Consider the following 12,229-nt stretch of genomic DNA (forward strand, 5'->3'; position numbering starts at 1 on the left):
TACCACACCAGTTGTCTTTTAAAGTCGGAATTTTCATGGACCAATTTCGTGTTGTTTTAGCAACTCTTTACTAGGTTATTTGTTGAACTTATAAATTTTAATTTTAATAAACCTAAGCTTCATTAATAACAATTTGAAAATCACAATCTTTTTTATTTGATCGATTAGCTGAGGCTATGAAGGGCCCCACCCTTATATATTAATAAAGCTCAAGCCGAAGAAAACAAACATTGAGATCCTCAATGAGGATATTATACAGATCCACAGGAACAGTCGAAGTATCTATAATACATAAGTTATAAGCTTAGCAAAAAAAGAAAGAAAGCCAAAAGAGAACAAAAAATAAACAGAAAATTAACCAGTTTACAACTTGTCTAAGAAGTTGATCGTAAGGCTCCCATACTTAGAAACCCCACTCATTTGATTTTGATTTTTTTCTGCTGAATTGCTCCATGTTCAGCATATTGTTTGTGGAGAAAAAATCGTAGTCATCAGCGAAGTCCACCCTACTCACTTTGTCAAATATCGAATTCTTATTGTAAACCATTTCCTGCAAGCACGAAGGTTAAGAGTACCAATTAGCTTCCATATATAACGATAACAAGTGACGATATATGGATCTATACTCAAATGATTTCTGCACAAGTTTTACGCTAAAACTTCAGTGAGGCATTATAGTCATATTAGACCCCAACATACTCATTGTAATTGAATGTTTAAGTGATGTTGGAGTGGGACTTGCTCACCAATAAAATCTATAATTGAAAGAAATCTTAGCATGCTTGGCCTCAGCAAGATTTATACCTCAGAAACGGGTGGCATTGGGTCCGCAGAAGTGTCATGTGATACGTTGAGTGGATTCGATTCATGATGTTGATTTTGCTTTGGTAGGGACATGGAAATAGCATTGGTGGTGCTGGTGGCTGCGGCCATGGTAGAGAAGGTGGTAGTGTTGATGTAGTTGTTGCTGCTTCCATCCACGTTATTTTTTCTCATTTCTTTGAGGATATCCACACATTGCAAAGGGTCCGCATCAAGACCCAGGGCTTGATATGAAGGGTCGTAAATCCACGACGTTGAAAACCTGATGTTAGAAAACAAAACAAATTGATAATTAAGTAACATATTGAATGAATCTGATGTTCTTCCATTCAAGTTCTATCTAAAGCCAAGCATACAACAATAATAAAGATAATACCTTGAATGGTTGCAAGGTAGAGAGAAGTGATCGACTTTGTTGGAATGCAAATCCTCGGGATTCTTGAGGGGATTGTAAGCCCAATTCACATCCTGATGAGGAAGGTAAAAGGGTTTCCCAGAACCCAAAAATAGAAAAAGAAAAGAAAAACTGTTTTAGTTATCTTCAACTGAAGAAAAGAACAAAGAAAAAAAAAAAAAAAAAACAAAGAAAAAAGAGTTGCTCAGGAAAGATTTTGATACCCTGTAATTGCTAAATGTCTCACTTGGTGTCTTTGGCAATATTGGCTGTGATGACCAGTCGTAACTTACCATTTTACCCTGTGATCATCATTAAAGTAAGATCTTTAAGCACACATGAAACCATTAAGTCATATATTTATAACAAGCATACCATTAATTTAACATGATCAATTATCGAATTAATGGTGTCCAAACAACAAATGTAGCTACCTTATCTGTCTTTGGGGATCTACTCATAGTCTCCAGATGCTGATTTCGCTCAATCGATTCAATGTCATTATTTGTCCTTCTTTGCTGTTAAGAGAATTAGAATCTGTAATAGGAACCAGTATCTTATTTAACCAAAAAAAAAATTCAATACACAAAATCATATGAATGTTGTACCTGAATCGATTGGTATGGTGGTGTCAGCTGCAATTGAGGTGGGCTATCAATTGGATTCCAAGCATATCTAGGAGTTGGGGGATTGGAAGAACCACTAATGGAATATGTATTGTTGAGCATCCTCGGAGGGTAGTCAGTTTGTAAAACCATTACTTGATTATGTTGGGCTTGTGATGCTCTCAAGTCATTAAGCCTGGAAAATATTGAAGATTATGTAGCCATGTTTCAATATAGTTTCAGTTTCTTATTTTAGCCATCCTCCAAAAGTTACAAAGGTACAAGAAAACCTGTGATCAGTTGGTGTTTTATAACTAATGGACATTTGGCTAAAATAGTCCTTTAAAGGATTCACGGAGACCTGTGATCACTTGGTGTTGTGTATAGCAATTCTAATTTATAATAACTTAGTTCATTTTATGTCTTCACTCACTAATTAGTTCTTCAATCTGGGTTTAACCTCAAGTGAGGCAAAACTCATCAAGTTCTAAGGAACTGGTTATGAGAGTGAAGAGCGATCGGGAAGAAATCAAAAGCTGTTGGATTGTCATAGTGGTGTGTCCATATTGTTATTTGCTGTCATATAACTTTTATTCATAGGTTTGTTGTAACCAAGTTGGAGAGGAACATAAGCTCTCTAATTCAATCATGTATTATTATTATTATAGTAATAGCTTGTAAAACTATTGATATTTAAAATAGAATATGAGACTGATACAAGATTAATTTTAAGATTTTATTCATCGACGCTAAAATATTTAAATAAAGCTAAAACCTACAGCTGAATATTGTGGACACACAATTAATTATAGAAATAACAATAATAATAGTTAGGCACACCAAATTCATTAAAGGCCAAAATGAAGAAAAAATTTGTCCAGAACGTAAACCTTTGTAGATTATATCGATTAACTTCCTTGGCTAAAATAGAGTTAATAGCCATTTGATGCTGTAGCCGTTGCTTCAGGTCCTCAATGTCATAATCCAACGATCTCATTCCAGCATTTCTATTAATTCTAATCTGCAAGTGATTAGCCATATATATTAAATACTTACAAAAAAAAAAAAATAACAATATATGTATATATGAATGTGTAAGGAATGTAATAAAAAAAAAAAAGGTGGCACTAGGCCAATAATATTTCTTTTCTTTTACCTGGAGGTTGGCTTCATCAATGGAGGAGGGGTCATAGGGGAATGAATCCTGAGAAATTAAATAGAATATCTTCTTATGGGTGTTAAAGTAATTGAAATGAGTAGCAAATAATTTTTTTCATTTTCATAACAATAAGATTAATGGGCCCACTTTTCTCACCATGACTCGTTTAACTTTCAAGAGAATCTCACGTACCACTTTAGCAACAGTTGTGACCTGTGAGTCCCCAAATCAAACATAAATTGCTTATAAAAAGAAAGAGAAAAAAAAAATACTATAAAAAGTCGATTGTAAATTTTTTTTATTTTTTGATAAGTAGCATTTCATTCAAAACAACACCAGACCAGTCGAGGTGACCAACCTAGCAAAACCTCACAAATATGACGTTACTCACTAGAAATACATCAAATCCCATCTTAATTGAAGATAAAATCTTTAAAGAAAATCTCCCTAAACTCCTTATAGACTTTGGACCAACAAATGATAAGATCCAAGATGAACATAATTGTTGCCGTATAATCTTCCTGTTTTCCCTAAAAAAATACATATATTTCTCTCAATCCACAACCCCCAAGATGAACATAAGACCCAACAAATGATAAGACCAACAAATGATAAGACCCAAGATGAACATAATTGTTGCCGTATAATCTTCCTGTTTTCCCTAAAAAAATACATATATTTCTCTCAATCCACAACCCCCAACAAATTGCGAATGGTGTAATGCAATTATCGTATATAATTCCAATGGGTTGGGCTTAAAAAATTGTCCAAAGGCCTTATTATGTCTAATATTATTAATTATATATATTTTTTTTTGACTACCACTACATATTCATGTTAACTTCTCTAGAAAATACATCTCTCTAATTATTACGCATTAAGGATAATTAAAAACTCTTAAAATGATATTAAAGCTGGAACCAATGAAATATTTCAAATTTATGCTCTGGATCCGATCCAAAACCCTTTATATGATCGGATCCCTAGAAGATTCAAATTCCTTTAACCAAACCCAACAGAGTTATTGGATTGGACGGATTGCATTTCGGATCAGATCCCTTGGTAACCCAATCAAAATGGATTTTTAACATACATACATGCATATCTGTTTTTAGGGTTCGATCATATCCAACTTTAAAATGAAGCTGTTACCATCACCACCTACCCCCAACAAATCAACAATAATCGATTATTAAAAATGGACACAAAACCTCAACATTTCCTTCGAATATGTCAACAAACCTGAGCTATGGGTCCAAATCCAATGAGTCAAGCATATACTTCTTAAACATCAAACCATCTACCTTTGTAAACTTAGCAAAGTTGCAGTCACCTTGTGGTCATGCAGCTGAAGCAAATACCCATATAAATGCAAAAGATTATGAAAAAAAAGATGGATGAAACTCATAAAAGAAAGAAGTCAGTAGATTCTATATGTCTTCTCAAATCAACCAAATACCAAAAAATTAAGGCAGAGTTTCAGAAATCCATGACAAAGAAAATAAATAAATTTCTTTGGTGAGGCCAGGGTAAGCAATATATCAGTTAACATTCAATCCAAAAATATTTATAAAAAAAAAATCAGATCTCTACAGAACATCAAAAAATGGAAACAAGTTGATGTGATCTTCTCATAATAAGCCCAGGGCCCTATTGAAATAGTTAACAAAACAAGTAAAGGAGAGAATAAATATGTAGATAAAAAAATAAAGGTAAAATGGGTCTTTCCCTATCATCCGTAACTTAGCCCTAAAAAACTGACGGGGAAAAACCGTGAAAGCGACCTCTATGTCACAGAGGAGATACAGGAAAAGTCAGAAATTTAAAGCAAATATTTGATAAAAAAAAACCTACAAAGAAGAAGAGAAGGGAAGCCTTAACCTTGCTTGGTTAGAGAAGACTTAGAGAAGGGAAGTTGTGTTTGGATGCCTAAAATGAGGCCTAGAGAGAGAAATTTATAGGAAGGGAAGGTGAAGAAGGAGTTAATGCAGATTCCTTGCCAAGTTGGAAATAAATGAGAAATTCAGCACTTCCCAAAATTACCCCTCCTTGAGAATTTTTTTCTTTTTTATTTTCTTTAGAAGGGTTGGCATAAATGGCTTGCACAATAAGGAATCAATTAGACGCTTATTTACCTAACAAAGGATGCTTATAGTAATATTCAACTTAATTATCTATTTTGTTTATTAATATTTATTTTTAATGCTTAATTAATATAACTCCTAATCATAGTAGTGCTTCAATTCTTGCTTAATTTATTTTCTCCCTTGTGATTTACATAGTTTCTTCTTTATTTATTTCTTAATTTCTTAACTTCTAGTTGATTTCTATCAAACAATTTAGATCGAGCAAGACAATTCAACCCTTTATTTCTCTTCAAAAGATCAAGTTCAAAATCGGATGATGATGACGAATCCTCGGATGAAGAAAGTACAGAAATTAATAGCCAACTTATCATCAAACTCTATTTATTAATCATATGAATTCGCATGATGAAAATCTCGGTACTTTGACTTTCTTACCTAATTCATCCTCAATTATGCGTATTTCCTCTTGGGACTGGAAGTTTCTAAGTCGACAAGATAAGACAAAAACGACCAAGATAGGGTTTTTTAGTGCGGAACTATAACAAAACTATAAAAAGTAGTGCCCACTACGCACAACAACCTAACGCGTTTTGACTCCTAATTGAAGACCGAAGCACGTATGGTTGCTTGAATTTGATCCCCCTATGCACAACCACCTAACGGGCTTCGGGCCCCCTATGCACAACAACTTGACGAGTTCAATCTTAATGTTTCCTTTTCAAGACAATTGTTTCCCGTATTGATCAATAGGATTTGGTCAAATGAAAGAATGTCTGGGAAGATATATACTTCGGATTTTTTTTTTATCTCGTTAACTTTTAATTGACAGCTCCAATGTCTTAAATGATTGGACTGATCAAAAGTAGACCTAAAACTAACTTGAACTTGAAGTCTCCTTTACACTTATTGTACTCCAATTTGCTAGTTTTTGAATTTTCATTTTGCTTCCTGGTCAACTTTATCATATATACTACTAAAAAAGGAACTTTAGAGATCACTTTCTTTTAAATAAATTAAAATTTTTAAAAGCAAAATGTATTTTTTGTCAGTGTAGGGATCGCGCAAAAAAATACGAGACTTTAGACATCAATTTATGTTTGAATTTTAAACATCAATTTTGAAAGAAAAAAAAAACGATGTTTAACAGCCACTATTTACACACATTTTTTTCATCTGAAGAATAGACATCACTTTTTTTTTTTTATAGACATTATTTAAAATGTTATATATAAAGCCTTTTTTTTAGTAGGCTAGGGTTACTATATATTATCGTAACAATTTTAATTTTAATGACTTGATCAAATGTGCATGTCACATAACACTAAAAATGTGGTATAAATAAAGAAAATTAAAATGAAGTAAAAAATAATTTATTTTGAATATTTGAAATCTTAATATCGATTTTAAATTATTTTAAATAATTTTAAGAAACTCCATAGTCCATAAGAGTAATTTCCTTTGTCAAAATTGTAATACCCACCAACTTTCACTGAAAAGCAAAACCGTGGATGTTTGTCGTGATATGTAGAGTCTGATTTTCGATTCCTTTTAGTTAGCGTTATGCCAATGATTCCTTTCACTAACCTTCATTTAAGACATGCTTATCTCAAATAGGATTAATTTATTTGTATTGAGTGACTCCAAAGCACCAGTTGGAAACCGACACGTGGATAGAGCCAACATGGTCGAAGGCTAGAGACTCTCACCAACCATGCGTGTACCCTTGATTGTGTACGTTGCGATGTATCAGATAATAGCCTTCTTCAGTTTCGAAATCTCGAAAGCTATTGGATGCATGGCTTAGTCGGCTAAAGATCTGCGAGAAAGATTTTCTCACTCCTCCCTATTTTAATAAGTAAGTTACTAGAGTTGAGTTAAGATAACCTCAGGTTAAAAGATAGTGGGTCCCACCTGCCCACGACAAAAATTTTAAACTGTAACGTTCTGACCATAAATGAGTCTTGGGCAGGTGTAGACGTTGCATTAAAATTTAACAACCCAAACCCAAGTTTGAAGAGCTTTGCTACAGTCACTACACTCTTAAGTGGCATGGTGTCTAAAGAACCGTCAAGTTTCCTCGAGTGCGTGATACTCGAATCTTGAGAAAAAGCATCTATGAACTGCTGCACACTCAAGTATATTCAAATGCACTCTCGATGCTACTTCGAGTTACGTTGGGATTTTCCAGTTCAAATGATTTGATTGGGTCACAAAAGAACAATCTGTCTAAGCCTGGGTGGTTGGTAGGGCTGGCAATGAGTTGAGTGTGGGTCAAGTGAGGGTCGGATGAACCATATATTTTTATCCTTATCCAACACTATAATCTAATATCCATATCCAAAAGCATAGATAATCCGGCCATTTATCTAAATTTTAAAGAATATCCATATCCGACTTGTACCCAAATTTCAAGTGGATATTTAAGATAAATGTATATATTTCATTGTGAAAATTTTGAATTGTACATATGCCTTATTGTAAATTTATCATATTAAACTCAGATAAATAAATATTCAAATAAGATAAGATGCATATCCATAGTTGACCCTAAAAAAAATTCAGATGAAATAATTATGGATAGTTTTACTCGAATTTTTAATTGGTTAAAAAAACCCATACCAATACCCAAATAACTCGGGTCGGATGAGTGGGATAAGCGAATATTATTCGACCCATTGCCAGCCCTAGTGTTGGGTCAAAGAAATTAGTTTTTTGTTGTTAAGTAAACCTAAATAAATTCAATGAATCTATCAAAAGAATATAAATCTGGTTTATAGAATATCTCACTATCTCAATCATATCATTAATTTTTCTGGTTACCTATTGCTAATCACCATTTACACACTACATGTTAGCTTATAATGAGAGTAGGTGGACCAAAAATGGTTAGAAACCAAATTTGAATGGATAAAATGCCTAACATTTACAATTAAACTTAATATTATCAGGGTTATTTTTATCAAAAATCAATAAATTACAATGTCACAACTCTATAATCACATAAATTTTTAAAATTACAAAAACAATCTTTTTTTATTTTTTTTTATTTTTTATTGTTCTTCCAAATCTTCTTAGATAATATATATATTTTTTTTTATTACAAAAAGGGCCTCATAATTCACATAAGTTTGCACATGCCACTTCCTAGTGAATTTAATGACAAAGATATTTCTTGTGTTTCATATAAACATTATGGATGATGGGTCTATTATCTACATATTTTAAAGGGTAAATTACTTAAAGAATCATGGAGGAGGAATTTTTTTTCTAATTAATCCCTAAGTTTTAGGGCTTCTTTTATTAGTCCATTAATAAAGCTTTCTTTTCTAATTAGTCTCAGAATCTCATTCACCATCTCATGATTAAACTCCCTAACCATTCGATCTCACCGTTTTCATCCAAAAAATGGGATTTTCAACATCCAAATCTTGTTTCGGAGACTCCATTCCATAGAAAATGATTTAAGAAGTCATTTTCAAGTTTTTTTAAGATGTAAGCAAAAAAAAAAAAGGAATTTTTCAAATTTTTTCTTTGTTTTTGGATGAAAATCAATCAAGCATGGTTCTTTTGTTTTGAAATCATCTAGACAAGTTGTTATCTCAAGTTTTTAGTCGATTTTTTTGTGTTTTAGTCCAAAAAACTCAAAAAATGAAGATGGGAGGATTTTACTAGCATCGAGTTCACCATATTTTATTGTCGAGTTTGACATTTTTTAATAGTTGTTGGATTCAACAATAAAAAGTGGTGAGCTTGACAATAAAAACGTTGACCTCAACAATATATCAAAAGTGGTGAGCTTGCCAATAATGAAGGACCATTAAGAAAATAAACTTTTAATATATAAATGGACTATTGAAGAATCGTCCAAAACTTAGGGAGTATTTAGAAATATATCCCTCTACCAGGGTCTTTTAAGTAATTTTTTATATTTTAAAATTGTATTTGGTTACAATAGATAAAAGGAAGATTTTCAAAATATTAAAAATTCTCAATATGAAATCCTCATGTGTAGGCATCCACTTTTATGAATTGTAAAGGCTCTTCTTTGAAGAGTGAGAAAGAGAGATTCATTTTCTCTATCAAAGAGGCTCTAGATTTGAGGAAAAATAATTAACCATGTAGATCTACGCACTCTCGTGTTCGATCAACAATCTATTGAAGAATTCCAACAAGAATATCAATCTCTCCTCTAATTTTTTTTTTTTTTTTAATTGCTTACGTATTCTTATAATTTAAATATATTTCTCGTCCATAGTTATATAAATGAAAAATAGTAGCAAAAAAATATTAATTTCATGAAATTTTTATGATTTTTTTAATAAAATTTACCCAATGTCGGATCTTGATGTTGGAATGTATTATAGCGTTGGAGCTCAACGGTACCTATTTTCAAATCTCGACGAAATTGTCTAATGGAGTTTTTGTAAGTAAAAAATGTCCACAACATTGAACTCGAAAATAGGTACCATTGAACCTCAACATTAGAATACATAATAGCATCGATGTTTGACATTGGATAAAGTTATGTATAAAATTGTAAAAAATTTGTGAAATCATTTTTTTGCTACCATTTTTCATTTTTATAATTATGGATGAGAAATATATCAAGATTATAAGAATATATAAACATTTAAAAAAATGAAATAACTAGAGGATAAATTGATATCCTTCGGTGAAAATCTTTATTAGATTGTGGATCCAACACGAAAATGTGTAGATCTACAAGGTTTACTATTGTTCCTCAAATCTATAGCCTCTTTGATGATCTCCAATGGCTTTTGGTAGAGAGATGGATCTCTCTCTCTCTCTCCCTCTCCGTGTATATATATATTTCGATGGTATAAAACGTTTGAAGGGAGGAAGTTACAATTTAAAAGATTATTTTTCAATGTTATATTAGAGAAATTGTAGGTGAGGGCATTTTTGTCCTAAAGCATGAGTTAGTGTAGCAAATAGTCTTATTTTGAGTATTAAAAAAACTGACCCATAAACCTATGAAACTTTTATGCTAGAAGTCCTATGTTTAAGCTAGTGTCTCGTATCCTAATTATATTAGCAATTGGTTGAGTTGGACTGCATAAGAGGCATTGTGAATAGAAGAGAGCCTTATTACACGAGTGCTAATACATGAACTCAATCCATGTAGGGTTGGCAATGGGGTGGATGAAGCTATTTCCATATCCCTTATCCAACTCTATAGCCAATTATCCATATCTAATTTTTTTACCCACTTATATTAAGGATATCTACACCCAACTACGTATACACTTTATTTTAAAGGATATCTGTATCCGACTTGTACCAAAATATTAAGTGGATATCGAAGTCGGATATATATACCTTGTGAAGATGATGGAAAAAACCTTAATTTTGGATTATTGTGAATTTAACATATTAAACTTGAATAAATGGATATTTAGGTAAGATAGAATTCGCCTATCCATATCCAACTCTAAAAATATTTGGATAAAATAATTGGGAATAGATTTACTCGAATTCTTAATTGGATAATTATTTTTTTTTTTTACCCAAATCCAAATAACTTAGATAGGATGAGTCTGGTAAGTGGATATTATCCGACCCATTGCCAATCTTAAACCCATCCATAAAAGCTTCATCAACGGCTTGATATTCTTTTAGTTGACCTTCCCTCTCCACTCTATTACTTGCAAAATGGTGAGTTCTTTTTATAAGAATAGATCATCTAATATCCATTTCTATATATTGAATAAAGTAGATCAAGAGTTTCTATAGCAATTAGGTTTTCTTCCAACGGATGAAAGAGATTGCAAATAATATGTCGTGCTTTAATTAATTTGATTTAAGAGAGCTGTAAATTATTGTATTTCCTCTAGCCCTTGTTATGACTTAATTGGTATCATCTACGTGTGTAAAAAAAATGGTATAATGTGGCATAAATAAGCTAAATCACAACTAGGAAAGCAGTGGGCCATGTCATGTTCGTGCCGTGTTGAGGTTAGGGTATTATAAAAATTTACCAAATCCAAACATGACCCATCTAATAATCTTGTCAAAAACTTAAATCTAAATTCAATTTATTTATTAAATAGGTAATTTGACCCAATCCATATAACCTATTTAATAAAGTTATAGTTTTAATTGAAAGAAATAAAATCTATTTTCACCACTAAAAATAAAGTCACACAACCATAAACATATATCTTCCAACATAAATTAAGTTTAACCGAAAAACTTAGATTAAAAAATTATAAATATAAATAAATTAGTAAGGAATTTTTTTTTCCCATATTAAAAACTTAACCAATAATTACCTAAAAAATATTTTAAACCACCTTCTATATTTAATACAAATAAAAAAATATATTATAAAAAAATCTAGTAAAAAACACGTGTAATTTATAAAATCGTTAAATAATTGTTGATAGCTGAGATACTTCTTATATTTTATGATTAAAAATGATACGATAATGACAAAATAATTGAACATGTCAAAATTGGTTGAGCAAGTTGATGTCCTTAACCTAGACTAGGTCTATTAAATGATTGTGTAAGACGGGTTAACACTATTATGACCAAAATTCACTAATTTTGTGTTGTTTTCTAGTCGTGTTCAAGGATTGTGTTAAGATTGCCACCCATAATAACGATGATAGATTTAAACACACATCTCAAAGTATCAATGTGTATATTTTGAATTACATTTTATTTAAATATGTGTGTAATCTTATCCTGAACTAGAAAATCTCCCAATTGATTAGTGGATTTATATTTTAGGAGAATGAGATATTTGGATAGAGAATCCTTATTTAATTGTATTCCTTTTTGTGGTTTAGTTTTTGTATTTATATAAAGGGAGAAGTATTATGTAAAAGAATAGGGAAAAAAAAAATCAAAGAAAAGGTCATGTGATATTGTAGATGAAACCTTATAATAACTTCAAGAATAGTGAAATGACTCTTGAAATCTACGAATATAAGCATATTTTTTGAATCACGTAAAACTTTTTGTATTCTTTCTTTTTCATTCTATTATTTGTGGGATTTTCATCCAAACAATATCTCAACATGGATTGTGGATTTTTGCATCTACATCACAAATGTTGCTACTCTATCAATCATTCAATTTCCAACTAGCCATGACAAAATAATTCTTGATTGAAATTATTACTTATTAGTGATGC

The 12,229-nt window shown here is 31.4% G+C and overlaps 1 protein-coding gene across 4 annotated transcripts; it reads right to left on the bottom strand.

The window, feature by feature from the left end:
• Window positions 1-4,953, bottom strand: LOC147406771 (uncharacterized). Of its 4 annotated transcripts, none has more exons than XM_086434969.1 (10): window positions 4,078-4,826; window positions 3,137-3,193; window positions 2,978-3,025; window positions 2,712-2,842; window positions 1,825-2,017; window positions 1,651-1,734; window positions 1,441-1,518; window positions 1,199-1,290; window positions 805-1,084; window positions 1-550 (listed from the first exon to the last, which is right to left on the bottom strand). In XM_086434969.1, exons 1-10 carry the CDS (start codon window positions 4,081-4,083, stop codon window positions 404-406), a joined length of 1,116 nt encoding a protein of 371 aa, XP_086291095.1. In that variant the 5' UTR covers window positions 4,084-4,826; the 3' UTR covers window positions 1-403. The 4 variants fall into 4 exon arrangements, with proteins under 4 accessions (XP_086291095.1, XP_086291096.1, XP_086291098.1 ...); XM_086434970.1 differs by lacking the exon at window positions 4,078-4,826 and adding an exon at window positions 4,862-4,953 and having other exon boundaries at window positions 6-550; XM_086434972.1 differs by lacking the exon at window positions 4,078-4,826 and adding an exon at window positions 4,835-4,909 and having other exon boundaries at window positions 6-550.
• Between the last annotated feature and the right edge of the window lie 7,276 nt (window positions 4,954-12,229).

This window comes from Akebia trifoliata, chromosome 3 (genome assembly GCF_017979445.1).
Source record: "Akebia trifoliata isolate Shusen 1 chromosome 3, ASM1797944v1, whole genome shotgun sequence".
Classification (NCBI taxonomy): Eukaryota; Viridiplantae; Streptophyta; class Magnoliopsida; order Ranunculales; family Lardizabalaceae; genus Akebia; species Akebia trifoliata.